General features: G+C 40.7%; 1 protein-coding gene across 5 annotated transcripts in view; it reads right to left on the bottom strand.

Annotated features, from left to right (window-relative positions):
• Positions 1 to 23,380, bottom strand: part of INF2 (inverted formin 2) — an 85,071-nt gene continuing 61,691 nt past the window's right edge. For 2 of the 5 annotated variants that reach the window (XM_074213228.1, XM_074213227.1), the window contains 13 exons: positions 21,884 to 21,986; positions 21,319 to 21,404; positions 17,920 to 18,020; positions 17,302 to 17,372; positions 17,096 to 17,203; positions 15,611 to 15,681; positions 12,427 to 12,547; positions 11,045 to 11,209; positions 8,718 to 8,820; positions 7,282 to 7,443; positions 3,706 to 4,299; positions 2,316 to 2,375; positions 1 to 1,370 (listed from right to left, as the gene is read on the bottom strand). In XM_074213228.1, coding sequence (XP_074069329.1) covers positions 2,317 to 2,375; positions 3,706 to 4,299; positions 7,282 to 7,443; positions 8,718 to 8,820; positions 11,045 to 11,209; positions 12,427 to 12,547; positions 15,611 to 15,681; positions 17,096 to 17,203; positions 17,302 to 17,372; positions 17,920 to 18,020; positions 21,319 to 21,404; positions 21,884 to 21,986 — 1,744 coding nt within the window. In that variant the 3' untranslated portion in view covers positions 1 to 1,370; position 2,316. The remainder of the gene's footprint in view (positions 1,371 to 2,315; positions 2,376 to 3,705; positions 4,300 to 7,281; positions 7,444 to 8,717; positions 8,821 to 11,044; positions 11,210 to 12,426; positions 12,548 to 15,610; positions 15,682 to 17,095; positions 17,204 to 17,301; positions 17,373 to 17,919; positions 18,021 to 21,318; positions 21,405 to 21,883; positions 21,987 to 23,380) is intronic. The other 3 variants (XM_074213230.1, XM_074213229.1, XM_074213231.1) reach the window with 3 other exon arrangements.

The raw sequence follows: 23,380 nt of genomic DNA, 5'->3' as shown, positions 1-23,380 counted from the left end.
GAATATGTAAAAATTTTATTTCTTAGAATAATTTTGGAAGATTGTGTGGCCAGCCTAGAGGGGGTCATAGATGGAGAACACTAAACATCAAGTTCACATTCAGACTTCGTTCTGTCTACCAGCCTTTCTCAATCATACTAATCCACTTTTATGCTGGATGTTGACTCTTCATCAAGAAGTCCCACAAACTAAGGTTGCTATAGACAGTTCTTTTTTGAGTTGAAAAATGAAATTTGTTGCTTAGTCTCTCAGCTGTGCTAATGGGGAGAGGTGAAAATTTTAGTTCTAGGTTGGATGAAACTCAAAAAACCTAGAATCTAGGAGGTTGCCCTCTGCTCTCCTTCACCTTATCGTTCCTGACTCCCTACCCCACTCCACCGTCTTTTAATAATAAAGTTAAAGAGGACATTGCCTGCCAGTATTGCTCTGATCCAAGAAAGCAAGTGGATAATGGAGGAAAATCAACTCCCCATCAAAATTCACCTCTCATTTAGAATAGTCCTCAATAGGATACTCTTGGAGCCTCAATTTCCTCATCTGCCAAATGGGAATAATACTTGCACTATCCCCCCCAAGGCTGTTGTGGGAAGTGCTATGTAAATCTTAATGTACTATAAACATGAAAGTTGGGTTATTTTAATTCTAAAGGAATGAATATTTACAAAGCAATACATGCCAGAGAGTAAAAGCTAAGATAGGAAGGTCAGAGGCATTTTGTGAAACTGAAAAATCTTTTAATTGCCCCATTGCCACAGAAACTCATTGGAAGCTCATCACCAGCAAATATCAACATCTCCTTGCCTCTCCTGTCTCCCCATCCCACTGTCTTTTAATAATAAAATTAAAGAGAACATTAATACTAAACCTTTACCCCAGGGGTACTTATAAAAAAGAACTAATGGAAGGGAGTGAGGACACTGTACTTTGGTTTGGGGTTTGGGGTGTGGGTAGGCTTGCTAGTTTACTTAAGTGGTAGGTCTGGGATTGGGTTCCACCATCCAAACAAGATGGTGGCTAGAGCACTTATCTCTAGTTGCTATCTAAACTGGAAAGAAGCTGCCTGGTGTTGTCCTGTGGACAAGGCAAGCTCTATCCACTGTCTTCTGTTTCTGGGGTGTCACTGTTTAGCAAGCTCAGCAGACATCACCCTGGGTTTGAGTGTAAGGCACAGAGCTCTAGAGTTTCTATCCCTAGCCTTAAACTTGCAAGGAATAGGAATGTCTGTCCCTGAAACTCTCCATGTGCCCTCCCACCCCCCTCCCTTGTGGTATGTGTCCTCAGTCCCAGGATTCCACTGCAGCAGAGAGCATGCATGAAGTCAGCCTCTTTCTCCAGTATTCCTCATTTGGTTATGGCCTTGGGCCTGATACCTGTAGGGAAAGAAGAATAAATAGTTTGGTTAAGAGTGACTTGTCTCTCCTTTCCATCTTCATCATGCTGCTGAACCATCAGTTTCCTAGTAGGAGAGGCAGCACAGACTGCAGTGGGGAAAGACCCCCTTGTTAGTGGAAACTTTGAGCCAACAAGACGGGGACACAAGGATGCTGCACTTCTGACTCTGCTTCAGCCTGAATAAATGGTTTCACAATTTTCCAGCAAAAATCAGAGTACAATTTCATTCAACTTTAGATTGTTTTACTTCCCATTCTTAGATTGATGGAAAGGATCTTAGAAACACCCTCCACGTCCTCATATTTGAGGAGAATGAGGTTCAGGAAAGGAAAGAGACTTTCCCAAGAAGACATAGTATCAGAGCAGAAATTCAAACCCAGATATTTAGTTGACATCATGGAATAGACCACTGGGTTTGGATTTGAGAGGACCTAGATTCAAAACAAAGACTTGCTACTTACTGCTTCTGGGACCCTAAACAAATCATAATCCCTTGGAACCTCAGTTTCCTCTTGGTGAATCCATTCAATAAAGCTTTGCAGTGATAGGCTAGGACAGAAAGAACTAGCATGAGGAAGAACCTGGAGTTGCAATCACCTCAGTGCAGAAGAGGAACAATCAGCAAGAGAGACCAGTGGTTATTGTAACATAAAAATGTTGGTATTTTAAGATAACCAGCAATCTTTTCCTCATCTGGGGGATCAGAGAGAGTAGAAGATAAGGAATGAGGGAAACATGAGGAAGAAGAGTTTGATTGGCCACCTACAGCACATGTTTGCCACCAGCAGAAAAACCTGCTGCCTCCCAGGGGAAGAAGCACTACGTTAGTGGAGAATCGTCGACACAGGACTGGGGAGAGCACCGTCCCACCATCGCCACCCAGGTTAGTCGACAAGAAGCAGTATATCTGACCATTTACCTACCTCACTGAACCACACAAGGCCATTTTGTTTTATGATCTCCAGAATCAAAGTCAACCTCTGCTTTTGAATAAAAGACACATGAAATACCTTGTCACATAGAGCCAAAAAACTCCCCAAAATAAAGCAAAAAAAAGGTACTTGTAGTACTGTTTGAGATGGCAAACTCCTTAAGGACAGGAAAACAAAGGAGAACAAATGGAACTCTACACCAGTGATGTCAAACTCAAATAGAAATGGGGCCACTAATTCATATGCATAATGGCCACATATTAACTAAATTTTAATTTATTTTGCTATTTTATCACATATTTATCAATTATATTTAAATTGAACTAGGGCAATGCTTGGAAATATTATGGGCATCTCTGCCCATAATTCAATAAACTCTTAACAAGTGACTACTAAATGCAGAGGCTAGTCCTTAGTTCAGTGAACAATTTGAGTCTTTTTTCTAAGCTAGGTCTGGAGAGCAATAAGAGCTGAAAAGTATATAAGGTGGCAAGTGAGTACTGGATATTTACTGAAATTTGAAAAGCACCTTATCTGTTATTTGAGCTTTGTAATAGTCCTATGAGTGAAGCAGTGAGTAAACTACATTGTCATTCTCATTTTACAGATGAAGAAACTGAGACTGAGAGAGGTTTTAATGACATGTCCTAGAATCAAGTAAGTGACTAAGGTGGGTTAGAGCTCAAGGGTTTCTTGGCCACAAGAGCATCCCCCCTTCTATCCACTTTATGTCACTGCCACACTGTATGTGTGTGTGTGTGTATTTATGATCCTTTCCATTCACACTGAAATATGAGAGAGTTCTATTAGCCATGAATCCCTATCTAAGAGACAAGGGGAAAGGCAACGAAGATCACAATTAGTATCTGAAATGGTGTTGACCTTCATGTATGAAAATGACATGAAATGAAGTTGGCATCTACATGGTGTTTTAAAAACTTAAAGCAAAACTTATCCCATTTGAGCCTCACAACCACCCTGGGAAGTAGGTGTTGTGATTAGCCCCATTTTGCAGATGAGGAAACTGAGGTTGAGAAAGGTCACATGGCTTGCTTAGGGTCATACTGCTAGTAAGTGTCTGAGCTAGGATCTAACTGCAGGTCTTCCAAACTCCTAGTCTAGCATGGTACTACCTAGCTGATGGTAGGTGGAGGGTCTTTACTGAGCCTGATCTTTCTTGTGACCAAAGATGTATTTCTGAGCGGCTGGCTGAGATCTGGGTTCATTCTGCAGGTAGAGTCAGAGCTTAACTGTCTTCTAGCTGAGAACTGAGTTCTGGTTGGTATCACCAGATACCTTAGGAAGACCAGATGCCATATGACCATACAATCAACTTCTCTGACTTAGTGGAAAGGGCCTGGAAATGGACAAAAGAAGTTACCTTCATGGCTCCTAGAATGCCTCTTCTTCCTCCGCTTCCCAGATCCCTTCTTGGTCCGTTCCTGGGATCGAGGAAGGGTTCCAGAGCCTGAGGAGTCAGTAATAGCTCCTTCAGAGAAAGATCTGTCCAAAGATGTGTCTAGGACTGAGTCTGGTGCTGTATCTTCTTCTTCCTCCTCCACCTCTGGAGGAGTTGGATCTGCATCCTCTGATCTCTGATAGCCACTCTCAGGTCCCTTGGCTGTTCTGCCAGCCTGGTGTTCTGCAGTTTGATCCTCTGCTCTGGTGGCATCAACCTCACTGCCTATGTCCATGCCTGAAGGGAAAGAGCCACTGGAAAACTTGATGGGCTTCAGAGTCTTGGAGTCATCAAGAAGCACTATTTGAGGGTCACTGGAAAAGCTTGGAGTAGAAGCTTTGTTATCCTCTGGGCCTGGATTGTCATGACCACTGACTTCAGAGTTTCCTTTGGAGATTCCACCAATAGACCCAGGACCATCTGGGTAGTCCTGGTTGCAGGTCTCTCCAACAGCAGCAGCAGCAAGGTCAAAGCCCTGTTCAGACTTGGAGCTCTTGCCAGCATCCTTTATGGCTGCTAAGAATAAACATAAGAATGTCAGGAAAGGTATAACCATTCTAGAAATGGGGATGGTGCTGAATCACTCTTTCACTTGGTTTTATTCTAGGGAGAAAGCTCAATATGGCCATGTCCACAGTACCCTATGAGATTATTATTTGTATATCAATCATCCTTCACTCATGTAATTGCTGAATGTCTCTTCCCTCTTTTATCTCAGCTCCCCACCCCAAGGTCTAACTTGAATGCCACTTTCTCTAGGAAACCTGCCCTGGCTACATTTCACCTCCACTGAGCTCTCCTTTCAGGGATCTCCTATTAACCATACAGTCTTGAAGTACCCTCATTTTATATGAGTTGAGTTTCCAACTAATCTTAGAGTCTCCCCAATCAGGAATTGTTTTGTCTTTGGATAGTAAGACAAAAAAGCCACTCAGAGCATTTGATGAAAGAGTGGGCTACAAGGAGGGATCCAAGTTCTCAACTCAGGGAACCCACTTCACTTAATTTACATTGAGTGTGTGATCAATGGCAAAAGAAATCCTCGGGGAAGCATATTCAACTTCATCTATATCTACATCAGGAGAGCTAGATGACCATGAATGAACCTTCAAGGTCACCTAGTTGAATCCCCCCATTTTACAACTGAGAAAACAGAGGCCTAGAAATACTTGAGGATTTGCCTGAGGTCAGATAGGTAAGCTAGAGGCAGAGTTAGTTAAATCCTAATTTTCCTGTTCCAGAACTCTCTCCACTGTGTCACATGAACCAAAGCTAACTCTTGAGTTTGTGGGTAATACACAATGTTGTCTGCTACTGAACTGTTCAGTCTGATTAGATTGGTGCTTACCCTTGAAGAGTACTTCCAGTTAATCTATTATTGACATCTTCAGAACGGGGAGGAGGTGGGTTTATTTTTTAAATATTTTATTCAGAACTTAAGAAATAAAACAAGCATTTCCATAACATATTGGAATAGAAATAAAAAAAGATGATTGCACATTAAATGGCAAATCTATCATGTATAACTTGTTATTCTGTTTGTTGTTGTTGTTTTGTCCTTTGTTCTTGAAGAAGATCATGACACCATGGAAATGAGGGTATGTGGATTTGAGTGAGGGGTAGGTGTAGTGCTAAGTCTCCAGTCTCACTTTCTCCTCCAGTCATCTGGGTCGAGGGGCCAGATATGGGTCAGGATGACAAGAGATGGCCCTAGATGTGAGGCCATCAGGGTTAAATGACTTGCCCAAGGTCACACAGCTAGTAAGTGGCTCTAGAGCTGGTGCTCTATCTACTTTGCCATCTAGCTGCCCCTAAATTATCATAGAACCTTCTTCCCCCCATGCCCCCCCACTCACCTCAGGGATGGCTACCATTAGATGTAAATATGTAAAATCATTCTATACAAATTCTTATTTATTACTTCTTTCTCTGGGTGCCCTTGAAATTAATATGAATAGGGCCTTAATAATGACAATGATAAAAAATAGTACAAGAAATTTATGTAGCACTTTAAAGTTTACAAAGTGCTTTACATGTTTTTTCATTTGGTTCACTATCATGATCCTTGTGATAATATTTATCATAATTTATAATTATTATGATAAAAATTTGCTGTTATCTTTGTTTATACAGTTGAGGAAACTGAGGCAGATAACAGTTAAGTGACTTGCTCAGGGTTACACAACTGGTTAGTATCTGATTTGTATCCAGGTCTTTCTAACTCCACTTTCTCCACTTTGGCATCTAGCTGTCCATATTAGTGATGTAGAAAAACAGAACAGAGCCAGAGCTTGGCAAGCCTCTGAGGTTTTAGTGAGGGGCTATCAATACAAGAAAATGAATCCAAGGTCAAGGCTAAATTGGCATATATACCAGCCTGGAGTTGTCAGCTGGTCATTAATTATATCACCTGGGGGTAATTATGGACAAAATTTCAGAGATTTCATGAGCAGACTGCTGACACCTGTGAGCTTGGCAGCTCTGCAGAGACAGAATGTGGATGAGACCATTCTCCTGGTGCTATAAAAGGGAGGTAACTTGGACCGGGTCAATGGCCTAGATTTGGGACGGGTTCTATTCCCATTGTGCTTTTCTGAGTGAACTGTCTGATTCTTTGAAGGTTCAGAACCCTGGGGAGGGTGAAACCTGTCTGGGCATCCCTATCAGAGAGCTAGGAAACTTTGGAGCCCCAATATGGCTTGTCTGTGGAGCTGGATTTGGAGGGCTGCCTATGAAGATACCCTGACCTCAGGGACAGCTTTAGAATACTTGCTAAGTTGCAACTAAGATGCTTTCCATTCTCCTGGTAAAGTTAGTTAGAATAACAGGGAATAAGAAATCTGGTGGTGGTTTGGCTTCCTTTCCTCTATGCTCCTCTCCCATACCTTCCTCCTAATGAAAGGGTAACTTCAGGACTCAAAGAGGAATTCCTCATTAGAACAAAAGGTTAAACAGAAAAAATGGCAGGGCACAGGGAGCAAAAATTCAAGCTAGGAACCAACCAACCAACCCAGTCTTCTTGAGCCCTGCTCTGTGTACAGTCTGAGGGAATAAAGAGAGGTTCTGGATCAGATCCAACTCCTACTCTCCTACTTTTGGGGAGTTTACAAAATTGAGGAGATTTAAGCTTTTTCCTCAGGGATTTCCCAACCTGGACACACACACACACACACACACACACACATATAATCAGAGAGTCTCCAAATCTTAACAATACAAATTGTAGGATCTAGAATTATATAGGGCTGTGAACTAGAAAGGAAGTTGGAAACCATTTCCTTCAAGTTTCTCATTTTATAGAAAGAGAAACTGAGGCAAAGAGAGGCAAAATGTTGTTCAAGATCACACAATGAATTGGGGACAAAAGCCAGGATTAGAATCCAGGTCTGGTTTAGTATGAGAAGGGAAGGCTTCACGGAGGAGGGAGATTTGAGTCCTGAAAGATGGGCAGGTTGACAAGGGGTTTGCCTTCAAGAGAGCAAAGGAGCCGTATCTTACCAGCCTCTTTTTCCTTGCAGGTTTCAGCAGGGGCCACTTTTAGACCATTCTCTGAGTCTCCTTTGCCTTTGGCAGTCTTCCTCAGCTGGAAACCTTTCCTGATATCAGCCAGGAGGGCGTCGATGACACACACTTCCTCTTGTTTCACGATTCCCTTACGAACTATAGAAATCCCAGATATCCCCCAGTCACCCTAAAGATAGAGCCTGCCCAGTCTTGAGGTCTCTGAGACCAAAAGAGTAGCAGATACAACTTCTCCCCCAAATCTGAAGGGGAGGAAGGAATATGACCTCTGCCCTCCAGGAACTCCCAAGGGGAGGAAGAGAATCTAAAAAGGATGTAAGGCAAAGAATTGGAAATTAAGTGAATGCCCTTCAGTTGGGGAATGACTTAACAAACTGTGGTGTGTGTGTGTATATATATATATATATATATATATATATATATATATATATATATATATATATATATAATATATATATATATGTATATGTCATGAACACTATAGTTCTATTAGAAACCAGGAGGGATGGGAATTCAGGGAAGCCTGGAGGGATTTGCATGAACTGATGCCAAATGAGATGAGCAGAACCAGAAAAACATTGTACACCCTAACAGCAACATGGGGGTGATGATCAACCTTGATGGACTTGCTCATTCCATCAGTGCAACAATCAGGGACAATTTTGGTATATTTGCAATGGAGAATACCAACTGTATCCAAAGAAAGAATTGTGAAATTTGAACAAAGACCAAAGACTATTACTTTCAATTTAGGGAAAAACCCTGTTATCTTATTATGTAATTTTGCTATCGCTTGTACTTTATTTTTCTTCCTTAAGGATATGATTTCTCTCTCATCACATTCAACTTAAATCAATGTATACCATGGAAACAATATAAAGACTAACAGACTGCCTTCTGTTGGAGGTGGGGGGAGGGAAGCAAGACTAGGGGCAAAATTGTAAAACTCAAAATAAATAAAATCTTTCTTTAAAAAAATAAAAATGAGGGGTGGCTAGGTGGTGCACTAGCCTTGGAGTCAGGAGTACCTGAGTTCAAATCCGGCTTCAGACACTTAATAATAACCTAGCTGTGTGGCCTTGGGCAAGCCACTTAACCCTGTTTGCCTTGCAAAAACCTAAAAAGTAAAATGATGTAAGGTTATTTAGGAAAAAAATAAATAATTTTCAGTGAGTAAGGTTGGGCAAGAATGAGGGGTTGCTGGAATCACTGGCAGAATTAACTGGGGAGGGGGGGGCTTTGATAAGATGAGCTTTGTAGAGAGTGGTTTGGGAAATCTTAAGTCTTGGTCTTGGCTGAGAAAACTTGGGTTTGGGCTTTTAGAATAGTAGAAGGAGAGGATTCTTCCCCACCCTTTAGCCTAAGCTGCTTACTTGGCCCAGATTCCCCATGGCCCTGGTTTCCATGCTTACCAATCTTTCCATCTTCCCCCCGGGGCCTTTTGGCTTCTTCAGCTTCTAGCTGCTTCTTCCTTTTCTCTGCTTTTACCGCCTGTTCTTTCCAGTCCTTGTTCTCCTAATAACAAAGAGAGAGAAGGAGAAAAGGACTTCTGTCAGTGATGAATCTCCATGGGCCTGGCCTGGGGCTTTGGGTTTTGTCACAGATGCCTATTTATAGCTTATTAGAATGTCAGAGGTCTTAAGAAACTATCTGGTTAGCACTCTCATTTTCAGAAGACAAAAATGAGACCAAGAGAGAGAAAACCACTTGTCTAGGGTCAAACAAGCAAGTTAGTGAGTCTAGAACATGGATATTCTGATTCCCAGTGCTGCTCTTCTCTCAATCACTGCTATGTTTCTATTTAGTTGTTTTTGTGTCCCATATAAATATAGCTGTGTACTCCTCTTAGATGATGAGCTCTCTGAGGGCAAAAACCATTTATGTGTCAATATAGCACAGAGAAACAATAAGCGTCTGATAAATGCTTACTGGCCAAAATGGAATGGGATCTCATTTGCACAGATTTATTTGTCAGATGGTGATCTCTTTAAAGGCAGGGCAGAGACCACAATGTTTATGGCCTTCTGACTGTCTAAGATAGGCAGGGAACCTGTCTCCATAAGTCTGTCTGACTCAGTGGGCTCCCTGACCGTAAGGGCTGTCTATGGAGGGCTCTCTGTCTGAGAGGTGCAGACACCATGTCTGCAGAGCTCTTTCCAGTGGAGCCCAGCCTGGCACCTCAGTCTTTATCTAAGGTGTCCTAATGATGCTGGTATCAATGCCTCAACTTCCTGGGTCTAGAAAAGAGCCTGTGAGGAAGCAGAGTGATCTACCTGATGCTGAGGCAATCCTTTGGGTAGATACAACTTGTCAGATTAAGTAAAGAAGCCACTATGATCACACAGGCCATTGATCTCATTATCACAAGTAGCCCAGGAATCCAGAGCTCCCCTGATAACAGCTTTGGAGTAGAATGGAAAAGATTTTATTGGTGTAGGCAGTTCCAAGTGTGGAGTTGTCCTCTACCGATCCAGAGTGGGATTCATCTGAAAGTTACAGACTTGGAGGGTTGGTTGTTCATAGGAACTGAGAGATAAGGCAGCATATAAATCTAGATCTTTCAGACTCTGGGGTCAGCCTTCTATCTTCTATGTTACAGTGCCTCTCAAAAAATATAAGATCCCATTTCTATAATAAATGGTCAACTATTCAAATTTCCATTGTGCTTTATAGCTTATGAAATATTTTCTTCACAGCCTTCTGAGGCAGAAGGTTTTAGAGAACAGCCTCAGAGAGGGGAAATAATGTGCCCTAGATAACTTGGCCAGTGAGGGAGCATCAGAGCCAGGATAACACCCCAAATCCCTTTAGACTATGCAAGTGGGGAGTTCTAGACTAATTCTGCCAATTTGGGCAAATTTGTCCCTTTGTGTGCCTCCTTAGCAGCAAATACGGGGCTCAGAATCGTTGCTTTCCTTCCCCAACAGGGGATACTGTGAAGCTGAAATGATATAAAAGCTAAGAAAGGGTTCAAGGAAGTTATGAGTAGCCTGTAGATGTCAGGGATCATGAATGTGGTGTATCTCACTTATTTGGTTTTGTATGTTCAGCATTTAGTGCCCAATACAATATTGTCATTGTTCAAATGTGTATGACTCTTCAGGACCCCATTTGGGGTTTTATTGTCAAAGATAGTGGAGTGGTTTGCCATTTCCTTCTCCAGCTCATTTTACAGATGAGGAAAATGAGGCAAGCAGAGTGAAATGACTTGCTCAGGATCACACAGTAAGTATCTGAGGTCAGATTTGAATGGTCTTCTTATAATTTCACTCATATCTGAGTTTGTGACCCCCAAAACAAAAGGGTTTTCTTGTCAAAGATACTAGAGTTTGCCACTTCCTTCTTTAGCATATTCTACAGATAGGGAAACTGAGGCAAACAGCATTAAGTAACTTGCTCAGGGTCCATAACTAGGTCAGATTTGACTCAGAAGAGGAGTCTTCCTGATTTCAGGTCTGACACTTTATCCACTGTGCTACTTAGAGCAGTCAATGCTTAACCTATCTATTCTAATCATCTTTCTAATCTAATCATAATCTGTGATATCTGTCTATCTATCTATCTATCTACCTATCTATCTATCTACCTACCTACCTAACTAAATTTATTTGAATAGAGGGTCTCAAAAGTACCCAGTAAATGTTTTTGGTACCAGCAAGTACCAAATGGATATCTGTGCAATTTGAATTTGTAATTGTAGCATGAAATAAAAGTTTTCCCTTGTTCATTGATTACTCACCTTCAGGGCTCTGATGAAAAGTTCTCGAAATGTCTTCATGGTGTTAAAAGTGTCCTCCAGAGAGAGCTTGTGGGCATCCTCACAGAGGTAGTCAGCCAGCTCCTCCTTCTTCCTCTCAATGACCTTAAATTCTTCCTCTAATTCTCTGGAAGCTGAGATGCTATCCTGGGGAAGAGTAATTCATTCCCAATTCAGCTTTGTCTGAGGACCACCCCCCTTCAACAGTCCACACATGAATTGTATTAATTCTGCCAGGAGATCTGCTCCATCTAGTTTGGGGACTGTTTTCAGTTCTAGAGAGGTTTTACCCTGGATCAAAACTGGCCTTTCTGCAATTTATGATTACATTTGTATGCTAGAGCTAGCCTATACCAGCTTGAGAGAGGTGATTATTAAATTTCTAATGTGAGCATTTACATCTTGGGAAATCGGTGCTACAAATCAGGTTGATTTATTATTTTGTTGATTGTCTAAAGACTTAATAAAGTGACTGATAAAATGCTAATAAAGCACATTAAACTTAAGAGTGTGTTTTCTGTGCACTTATTTTTCCCTTTGGAGAGTCAGTTGTTTTAAACATTTACCTATATATCACTGGTAGAATCTTTGGGTCAGACAAGATTTCAGAAGGCATCTAAAATTCTCTCCTACCCTCTCCTAAGTGAACTTTCTTGATGACATCCCCAACAACTCAGCTTAAACAACTTCTTATTTCTTGATGTCATTGTCTCAGATGCTTACTCTGCTTCTGGATAGCTCTGAATGTAAAGGAAATCTTGCCTCACAGGATCTCTGCAACTTTTATCTAGTGCTTGGTTCTTCCCAGACACAGGGTCCTTAGATAAGTATATAGAAGGAGTTGTTCCTAAAAATGCATCATACGTTCAAAAGAACCCTCCCCTTGGATAGCAGCTGATGGTAAAACCCATACCCTACTTGCTAAAGACACAGAACAAGGTCTGAAGAGGCCTCAGGTCACTGCTAGGAACAACTCACTCATGGTTCAGTTCTTCTTCACTTCTAACCCCTGTAGTTTGACTTTTGGGATCTTTGGTTCTGTCACTTGCCCAGATCTGTTTATTTTGTTTTTTTGTGCCTCCCCCTCCCCCCCCCCCCATTGGACCTAGGAGTTCAGGAAAGACTTATTGAAGAGCCCTCAGGGCACCAGACTTTCCCTTTCCTTTTTACATTACTGTCTTTTTATCTTTCTCTCTTTCAGGTTATCTGTCTTCCCAGCTCCTTCCCTCAGTTTCCATCCATGTCTGGTGCTCTCCAAAAGCTGTTCTCCCAATCCAACACATCCTGACCTATGCCTCCTTTGGACTGTGCCCATCACTCATGAGTCTACATCAACCTCCCAAATTCAACTGCTGGTCACTTGCCTGGAGGGGCTTTGCATACTGCTCCTGAACCTCAGGAATCCCTGAAGATACCTTCCGCTCCATTTCTAGCAATTGCTTCAGGTTGGTGCTGGCTTCTGAGTGGATGACATCAATATTGATCCTGAGAGGCAGTGAAGGGGGGTGGGATGGAAGAAGGACCTCAGTGTGAGAATACAAGTCAGAGACAATATGCTTTAACGCTGGGAAGGCCTATTTCCCATCTCCTAATATCTGGCTTATCCTCTCCCCTTCCCCCATCTTAAGATAAAGAAACTGAGGGTCAGAGAGTTGTAAAATGTAATAGCTAGAGATCATTAACCAACACTACAATCTCTCCCTGACAATTTTACAGATGGGGAAAATGGGTCTATTTTGAGAATCAAAGGAATAATGTGCAAAGGAAAGTGGAAAGTGACAGAATGTCAGATGGAAATGAACTTAGTCTAACCCACTCAATTTTAGAGAAGAGAAAACTAAGGACTTAACTAAGGACTATTAAAGTCACAGTCAGTCATTAGAAGCATTAGGATTAGGACCTGCTACAAATAGCTTTCAAATGACTACATGCTCTTATATTCAATGGGGAGAGGCTAGAGGCATTCCCAGTAAGATCAGGGGTGAAACAAGGATGCCCATTATCACCACTACTATTCGATATCGTATTAGGAGTGTTAGCTTCAGCAATTAGAGAAGGAAAAAGAAACTGAAGGAATTAGAATTGGGAAGGAAGAGACAAAATTCTCACTCTTTGCAGATGACGTGATGGTATACCTAGAGAATCCCAAGAAATCATCCAAAAAACTACTGGGAACAATTAGCAATTTTAGCAAAGTTGCAGGATATAAAATAAACCCTCATAAATCCTCAACTTTTCTATATATGACTAGAAAGATACAGCAGAAAGAGCTAGAAAGAGAAATCCCATTCAAAGTAACCTCAGACAATATAAAATACCTGGGAGTCTATTTGCCAAGGCAGACTCAGAAACTTTCTGAAAACAATTATAAAACATTTCTCACACAAATTAAATCAGATTTAAATAACTGGGCAAATATCAACTGCTCATGGATAGGTAGAGCTAAGATAATAAAAATGACAATTCTACCCAAACTAAACTACCTGTTTAGTGCCCTACCAATCAAAATTCCAAAAAATTACTTTAATGAATTAGAAAAAGTTGTAAGCAAATTCATATGAGAAATAAAAAAATCAAGAATTTCCAGGAATTTAATGAAAAAAAGTGCAAAAGAAGGGGGCTTAGCCCTACCTGATCTAAAATTATATTATAAAGCATCAGTCATCAAAACTATCTGGTACTGGCTAAGAAATAGAGTGGTGGATCAGTGGAATAGACTAGGTGCAATAGTAGGAAATGATTATAGTAATCTGCTGTTTGATAAACCCAAAGAATCTGGGGCAGCTAGGTGGTGCAGTGGATAAAGCACCGGCCCCAGAGTCAGGAGTACCTGGGTTCAAATCCGGTCTCAGACACTTAATAATTACCTAGCTGTGTGGCCTTGGGCAAGCCACTTAACCCCATTTGCCTAGCAAAAACCTAAAAAACAAAAACAAAAACAAAACCCTAAAGAGTCCAGCTATTGGGATAAAAATTCTCTCTTTGATAAAACCTGCTGGGAAAATTGGAAGTTAGTATGGAAGAAACTTAGATTAGACCAACACCTCACACCCTATACCAAGATAAGATCCAAATGGATAGAGGATACAGACATAAAAAAACAATACTATAAGCAAATTAGAAGATCAAGGACTAGTTTACCTGTTACGTCTATGGAAAGAGGAGCAGTTTATGACTAAGGAAGAGATGGAGAACATCACTAAAAACAAACTAGATGATTTCGATTACATTAAAAAAAGCTTTTGCACAGATAAAACCACTGTAACCAAGATCAAAAGAAATGTAGTAAACTGGGAAACAATCTTCACAACTAATGTTTCTGACAAAGGACTCATTTCTAAAATATACAGAGAACTGAGTCATATTTTTTTAAAAAAGCCATTCCCCAATTGACAAATGATCAAAGGATATGCAAAGGCAATTTATAGATGAGGAGATCAAAGCAATCCATAGACATAGGAAAAACTGCTCTACATCATTACTTATTAGAGAAATGCAAATTAAAGCTTCTCTGAGGTACCATCTCACACCTCTAAGACTGACCAATATGACCAGAAAGGATAATGATCAATGTTGGAAGGGTTGTGGGAAATCTAGGACACTATTACATTTCTGATGGAGCTGTGAACTCTTCCAACCTTTTTTGGAGAGAAATTTGGAACTATACCCAAAGGGCAATAAAAATGTGCATACCTTTGATCCAGCAATACCACTACTGGGTCTATACCCTGAAGAGATGATGAAAAAGGGTAAAAACATCACTTGTACAAAAATATTCATAGCAGCCCTGTTTGTGGTGGCAAAGAATTGGAAATCAAGTAAATGTCCTTCAATTGGGGAGTGGCTTAGCAAACTGTGGTATATGTATATCATGGAACATTATAGTTCTATTAGAAACCAGGAGGGATGGGAATTAAGGGAAGCCTGGAGGGATTTGCATGAACTGATGCTGAGTGAGATGAGCAGAACCAGAAAAACACTGTACACCCTAACAGCAACATGGGGGTGATGATCAACCTTGATGGACTTGCTCATTCCATCAGTGCAACAATCAGGGACAATTTTGGCATATTTGCAATGGAGAATACCAACTGTATCCAAAGAAAGAATTGTGGAATTTGAACAAAGATTATTAACTTTAATTTAGGAAGAAAACCTGATATCTTATTGTTTGATCTTGCTGTCTCTTATACTTTATGTTTCTTCCTTAAGGATATGATTTCTCTCTCATCACACTCAATTTGGATCAATGTACAACATGGAAACAATGTAAAGACTGGCAAATTGCCTTCTGTGGGGGGTGGGGGAGGGAAGTAAGATTAGGGGAAAAATTCTAAAACTCAAAATAAATAAAATCTTTAATAAAAAATTGAAAAAAAGCATGACTACATGCTCTCCCAGATGGGGAAATTGTTTAGGATCCAAATATAGGCTCAGAAGATGAGTGAAAGTGCTTTTCTTCTGAATGATACCAAGTGATCCAGGTGAAGCCAAACCCTCCTCTTCTTGGATATGGGAGCTACAGCAATGGCCAGGGTAGTTTCTTACCCTGCTGCCTGGGAGATGTGCTCTAGGTCACTGGGGAGTTGTAGGAGGTCAGGATAATTTTTCTCCACTTCCTGGAAAAGAACAGGAATATTTCAGCATCAGTGAAGATGAGAACAGTGTCCTCTGTACAACGAAAATTTTCCCTAGCACCCAATACACTGCTCACATATAGCACATTGAATTTCAGACAAAGCATCCTTTCCCTTAAATGCCTCCAAACCTAACTCCTCTCTGAGGCCATACTGGATTAACCATTAGAGTGAGAGCTGCTATATTCCCTGAGCCTGTTTGATCTGGATATGGGCTTCCTTTAATGACTTTTTGCCCCTAATGTGAACCAGAAAACCACTCATTTGTAGAAAAATTTTATTTTCAACTCCATTCCATTGCATCATTTTTCTCAGTCACCCCAGCCCCTTGCCCTTCCAAGGTAACTTTCTGGCCTATTTGTGGAGAGGGGTCATCTGGATGACTGTTACTTGTGGCTAGTCAGTCTACCTGATCTCTGATGGGTATAGTCAGCACAACTTTCTTAACTTTGAGTTCCAGGAAGGACAGTGACTGGGGCCATGAAATTCTTCATGCAGCATCTAGCACAGTCAGCTCAGCCCCTCACAAAGCTTTCTGGTGACTGCTCATAAATGTTGGAGCTAAAGGAGATGAACATTGGGAACTGCTTAGTCCAACTGCCTCACTGTGCAAAAAAGGAAAATAGCCCCTCGAGGAGGAGAGCCTTTCTTAAATTCAGAACTAATTAAGGGCCAAGCCACTGATTCACTGAGGGCTTTAAATTTCCCATCTTTAAAATGGAATGGACCAGAAAATCTGAAAAAAAGCTGATGTTTTATTAATACTTGTTGCCTTTGTATCAGTTATTTCTGAGCCCCATTTTAGATGGAACTCTCCTTTCTGATGCTGTGTAGGGAAAAGGGGGAAAACTTTATCATGGTTATGTCTGTCAATGTGCACAATAGCCTGTTCTGGTCCAGAGTCTTTAAGGTCTCTTCCATTTCTAACATGATGTGATGAAGTGAATTTCCAGAAGCTGGGAGGTTAGGACACTGGCAGGAAGACAGTAAAAAGAATAGAAAAGCCTGACTGTGGAGACTTTATGACCTATGCTTCAACTTCTGTAGATGGACAGAAGGGTCATGTGGATGGAATTCTGTCCTTAAAGTCTAGAAAACTAGACTCAAGGACATATACTGGCTGTGTGACTTTAGGTAAGTTCAACCAGTATAACTTCTCAGGATTCTAGGCAACTCTTTAAGACCAGAGAAAGTGCCAGTCTACTTGACTGAGGAGCTAGCCCTTTCTCAGAAGCTCCCTGTACCAATCAAATCAAATGTCTGATTAAAAAAAAATCCAAAACAACAACAAACCCAACCACCACCACCACCACCATCTTTTTATTGGGTAGCAGTTATGAATGTGGAGAACTAAGCTCCACCAAAGAATGTTTGACATGGTCTCCAAGATCCCTACCTCTAGGATATGATGTAGCAAGGTCACACGGCTCTGGTTGGCCTTGGTTTCTGTGAGTTTGAGCAGGGTATTGATTTTGAAACCATCAGCATCTCCTGTATGACTCCCCTGAAAGAGAACAGGAAAACCATTACTAAGGCTCCCATAATAAGCAGGGATGAGGCAAGACAGTACAGTGAATTGTAGTGGGTTGGCAGGCAACTTACATAGTTGAGGAAATTTCCAATTTTGAGAATCAGTTGGCAGAAAACTGGCAAACGCTGACTGGTGAGAAGACCTGCAGAGCAAGGGGTGTTTTTAATGATTCATTTCTGTGAACAAATCTGCTTTCCAGATACCCCAAAAAAACTATCAAGGGTCTGCTCATGATCTTTGCCAAGGGCCCTGAAAGGATAGGTTGGAGAGGATGCAGTTGTCCTCATGGGTCAGGGATGTCCTCAAACATAATAAATATTCTTTAATAATGTCTTACTGATTTGTCATCAGGAATTTATCTAAACCCTTCTGGAACTTGCTGATATTCTTTTATGAAATAGTTCAAAGAATCACAGTATATAGAGTTGGGAGGAGTTTTGAGATCATTTTATATATGTCAGAAGTTCAGGGTCAAAGGGTCCAATGACATGATCAGTGTTTATAGTAGGAGTAGCAGATATGAAAACAGATAGGTGGCTTATGAATTATATTTTCTTACATATTTTATTTGTCTTCTTTCTGTTTCCTTTTTTCAGAGTGAAGAAATGATAGCTTTTGAACCTGTATCCATACAGTTTTGGAGTCCACACACAAGTCCCACCCTCTTAGGCCCCAGTGGTTCCACTTACTTTCACAGGCCCTACGGATGACCTTAGCTTTTGGTTGGATCATATCCAATATGATGATGGTCTCTTCACAGAGCAGCATGCATTCAATCCGTAGCTGGTAGCTAAAAGGGGGAATTAGTAAGGAACTAGGTCACAAGTTCTTTTAGTCAGTAGGTATTTGGTTCCTCATAATGGGTTCAGCTCCACTGAGAATTACAGAATCCCAGAGATGGAAAAGACTTGAGAGATTGTATAGTCCAAACTATCCTTGAACAGGAATCTCCACACCTTCCCTAACTGTGATCATTCAGTTTCTTCTTGAAGACTTATAATGATGGGAAGTTCACTGTTGTCTAAGGCGGATCATTCCACTTTGGGACAGTTCTGATTGCTAAAAAGTTTTTTTTAATTTTTTTTATTTCAGGTTTTTGCAAGGCGATGGGGTTAAATGGCTTGCCCAAGGCCACACAGCTAGGTAATTATTAAGTGTCTGAGACCGGATTTGAACCCAGGTATTCCTGGGTGCTTTATCCACTGCGCCACCTAGATGCCCCCAAAGTTTTTCTTTTTATTGAGCCAAAATTATCCTTTCTACAAATCTTTCTCTCCCTTCTCTTCTGTTGCTTTAGGTTTTGCACTCTGGGACCAACAAAAACAAATCAAACCCCTTTTCCAAATGATAGACCTTTGAATATTTCACAACTAAATCATTTCTTTTCCTGTTTCCCCTTTCTCTTTGGGGTACACTTACCTCCTACCAAGGCTGTATTCTATTTGTATCAAGTAGATTTCCAGTCTTTTTGCATATGCGCTATACTTCTTTGATAAGAGTAAGATATAAGTAAATTAAAGTACTTTGAAGTACTCATCCATTCTTTTTTTGGGGGATTTTTGTAAAGCAATGGGTTAAGTGACTTGCCCAAAGTCAAATCGTCTTCTTGGCTCCAAGGCCAGTGCTCTATCCACTGTGCCACCTAGCTGCCCCTGTACTTAGCTGTTCTTGACCTTAGCTCTCCCGGTATCATAAGAAGACATTCAAACTGGGTAAGAGTGAGGCTTAGATTAAGAGAATGACTCAAAGATCTCAGTCTAGACAATATTTAATAGATAGATGAATTTCATATTTAGCTAGGGATGAGAGCATTCTAGTCTGGGAAAATGAAGGGAACAAATCTAGATTGCTCCAGGCTAAAGGAGAATCAGGGCTGGTCTACAAAGGGATTAGGCTAGGAATTATAACAGCATCTAGTCTCAGGCTAGGAAATTTTCTTGTGCAGCCACAACTAATGACCTTCTCCTGATGTGACAGTTCTGAGTTTGTATATTATTTTGTCCTTTGTGAACAAGCTCAAGGAAAGGTACTTGTGATGACTAGAATACGTGGAGGAAAAAGGGAGAAGCAGAGGCTGGAAAGAGGCATTCAAAGATAGGAATGGCAATATAGGAAAGGGGAAGGTAATTAGAACTTGGATGCTACTAATGTCAGTGTTCAAAGGATCAAGTTGTCTCCAGAGCTGGGCCCTTTGACAGGGGTTCAAGGAAGATTTAGAAAGTAGTGAAAGATTGAAGCTAAGTTCATCTGGACCAGCTCTAAGAGGGGGAAATGGAACTCTGACCATGGGGACAGCAAATCCTAAGATCAACCTAAGTCCAAGCTTATTTGGCTTTAATTAATTTATTAATAGCTAGATGTACTTCATAAAATCATAGAATATTAGAGCTGAAAGGGTCATTGCAGACCATTATGGAGGAAGAAGTGAAGGCTCAGAAAGGAAGGGAGTCTTGGCAAGGTCCCAGAGCAAAGGAGCAAAAGAACTAAAATCCTTATTTTTCTACCCACCTTCAATGCACCATGAAGCAGGTGGTGATGGGAAAGTTCAGAATCAGCATTAACACCTGATGGCTAAACCAATACAAATCTTAGGATTATAGATCTGGAGTTTTAATATAATAAAAGAGTGTCCTTGGAAAGAAGAGTACACAACTTTTTTTTTTTAAACAAATAGAACTTTTAAACATTATAAGAGTTGCGGTAAATTCTGTTTTTATTTATCCTTTTGTAAATTTGGATTTTCACCCTGCTTTTTCTTAATTAAGTTTACCATGAATGCAGAAACATGATTAAAGAAATAATTAATGTCTTCTTGACTGGGGTCATGAACCAATCCCTCTTTTCTATGGGTTTTTTTGTCACCATTTTCTCTTGGTTCTCCCACTTCTCTAGCTGTTCTTTTTGTCTCCTCTGAAGGATCATCATCTATGTCCCACCTTGGAAATGTGAGTGTCCTTCAAGGTCTGTCCTGGCCCTCTTTTCTTCTTCCTCTCAATACTCTCTCTAAGTGATCTCTTCAGTTCTCAAAGGTTTATTATCTCTATGAAGATGACTCCCAGTGTATAACTGCCTAGCAAACAAAACCCACTAGATGTGTGCAGGTACTTTAAAGGCAATATATCCTTCCAAGAACTCACTGTCTTCCCTCTTCAGTTCACCTTCCCTACTTCTCTAACTTTCTTCATTTTTTTAGGTGCTATTTTTTAGGTGGAGGGCACCTCAGTCACCCTTGCCTCTTCACTCTCCCTCACCACTCATGTGAACTCAGTTGCCGAATTTTGTTTATTATTAACTCCACAACATTTCTCTCTTGCATATACTCACTCATCTGGCCACCACCCTAGTTCAGGGCTAGCCTCCTGATTATTCTTCCTGCCTCCAGTCTCCTATCTCTCCAATACACCCTTCCCACAGCTGCCAAAGTGATCTGCTCCTTGCCTAGCAATCCATGTCACCTCCTTGCTCAAAAAGACATCCTAGTGACCTCCAGTTACCCCTGTGATGAAATAGAGACTCCTCTGTTAAGCTTTGAAAGACCCTATCTGGCTACAGTTCATTTTTCTAGTCTTATTATATATTATTCTCTTTCCACACACTGTACGTGTTTCAGCCATTGGGACTCTCTTTCCAGGTCCCAGCATACAATATTCCATCTTTCCAGAGTCAATCTGGAATACATGCTCTCCTCAACACCAACTTAGACTCTCTAGCTGTCCCCTAAGCTCTCACTGAATGCCACCCTCCTATGGGAGGCCCTTTGCTGATCTCACCTACCCACCTACCAGATATGTGGAACCTACTGCAATATATCTATCAATATATCTATCTATATCTATATCTATATATATATATGTTATCTCTGTGTGTGTGTGTGTGTGTTACATGCATTTTTAAAATATAGGGTGCCCAAGAGCAAGAATTTTTTTCTCTCTATCTTTCTTTTTCCAGCACCATGACACAGAATAGATGCTTAAATGAACGTTGGTTGATCCCCATTCTAAATGGGATTGAGGACCCATGAGGCTCAGTGCTCCTATCTTGTTAGAAGGACAAGCCTATAGAAGGAAAGGGCATAGAGAAGCACTTACCTGGGCACACTGAGGAGGAGGAGATAGAACTGGTCAGCACTGGCTAACTTAGCTTTCTCCTCTTGAAATGATTTCAGATTTTCTATCTGTTAAGGACAGAAACCACAAAAGAATGAGGGGGTCCTCACCTTAGATCCTCACCCAGGCCCTGGCAGCAGTCCTTCCTCAGCCTCCCCAAAGCATTCTTGGACTTCCAAGTCCTGTGTGCTCCAGGGGGGTGTCCCCAAAGCCCTCCCCAGTCTTGCTCTGACTCCTATAGTTCTTCTGGCTAAATAACACAGCCTTTGGTATGTTAAATAACACATTCTCCCCGCCCCCCACTCCACTTTTAATTTAATAAATGATCTATGGGGTCCCATTTCCCCCTTGGACTGTAAACTCCCTGAGGGTAGATTGCCTCCTCCAGTCAATGAAACCTTAGGTTTTGGCTAGAATCTCTTCTTTCTTGTTGTCCCCACTATGTGGACAAGCGTAGAACTGAACAGAGAGTGGGTTTGATAATGTTACTGGGCATCTTCTTAAAGAAAAGATAAAGTCAAGAATCCTTCTTGTGAGCACAACTTACTTCATGCTTCTCAGGGAGCAGTTTGAGGAGCTGCTTCAGAACTTCTACATCAAATCTGGTCCTGTCCCCTCTTTGGATCATGTCTGTGATCTCTTCATTGGAACTGTAGAAAGAGCAATTAGATGTGAGCCCAACACTCCACTCAACAAAGCCAGGATGACCCTTTATGTGCTTACTTATGAGGAAGCAGCCAAGGGAAGAGACTATCTTACAGTCTCAGAAAGACAGTCACAGCCTCTAAGTTGGAGGAGACCTAAGAATCCACCTGGGCCTAGAGTTGACTAGATAAAACATAGACTATCCTCTCCTCTTGAATCCTTTGACCCCTTGTTTTATTACCCCCCTCAAACACAGTCTACCAAATGAGTTCCTGCACCACTACTGCTCCTATTGCCAGAAATCATATATGTGTGTGTGTGTGTGTGTGTGTGTGTGTGTGTGTGTGTGTGTGTGTATATATATATATATATATATATATATATATATATATATATATATATATGTTGCTGTTTTGGAAAGTAAATTGGAATTGTGCCCCCAAATTTACTAAACTTTGCATCTTCTTTGATTCAGCTATACCTCAATTAGACCCATATCCTGAAGAGATCAAAGAAAGAGGAAAAAGACTTATAGGAACATAATTTTTTTTACGGCATCTGTTCATGTGTGTATGAATGTGCACTGGCTAAGAACTAGAAAACAAGGAGATTCCTATTACTTGGGAAATGGCTCAGTAAATTATGGTGCATATAATTGTGCTATAAGAAATAATGAAGAGGGATCATTTCAGAGAAACTTGAGAACACTTATATGAACTGATACAGAATAAAGTGAGTAGAGCCAGAACAATTTAGAGAAAAACAAGACTTTGAAAGTCTGAAGAATACGGGTCTTTATAATAACCAATGAAATTTCAGAGGAACCACATTGAAATATGCTGCACATATCCTAAAAGAGAGACAGACTGAGACATCTATTTGATGGACATGTCCGACATGGGAATTTGTTTTACTTGACTATGCATTTGTTACAAGTATTTTGATTTTTTTTTTTTATGTTGGAAGGATAGGGAGAGAAATTTTTTTCTCCTCCTTTGGAAAAAATAAATTTTTTTAAAAAATGTATGCTGTTAGAAAAGTTGCAAAACTGTGTCTCCTTCCTCTCAACAGATCTCCTTTCTTCATATTTAGCTGAGAAACCTAAGGCCAACTACTATGAACTCTCTCTTCTCCCCTTCTCCTCCACTCAAAACTCAATAACATTTCCTATTTTCTGTTCCTTAGATCTTTTCTGTAAGAAAGAGATAAAAACAATTAAAAAAAAAAGAGATCACAGGTTCATAGGATCACAAGGTTGATTCTATCCAATGCTCCTCATTTTATAGTTGAAAAAACTAAGGCCGATGGGGTCAAGTCATTTGCCCAGGGTCACCCAGCTGGATTGTATCTGGATTGAACTCAGGTCTAGTGTTCTATCCATTGAACCACCTACCCTTCC

This window comes from Macrotis lagotis, chromosome 1, assembly GCF_037893015.1.
Source record: "Macrotis lagotis isolate mMagLag1 chromosome 1, bilby.v1.9.chrom.fasta, whole genome shotgun sequence".
Classification (NCBI taxonomy): Eukaryota; Metazoa; Chordata; class Mammalia; order Peramelemorphia; family Peramelidae; genus Macrotis; species Macrotis lagotis.
This window is presented reverse-complemented; position numbering and strand designations above follow the sequence as displayed.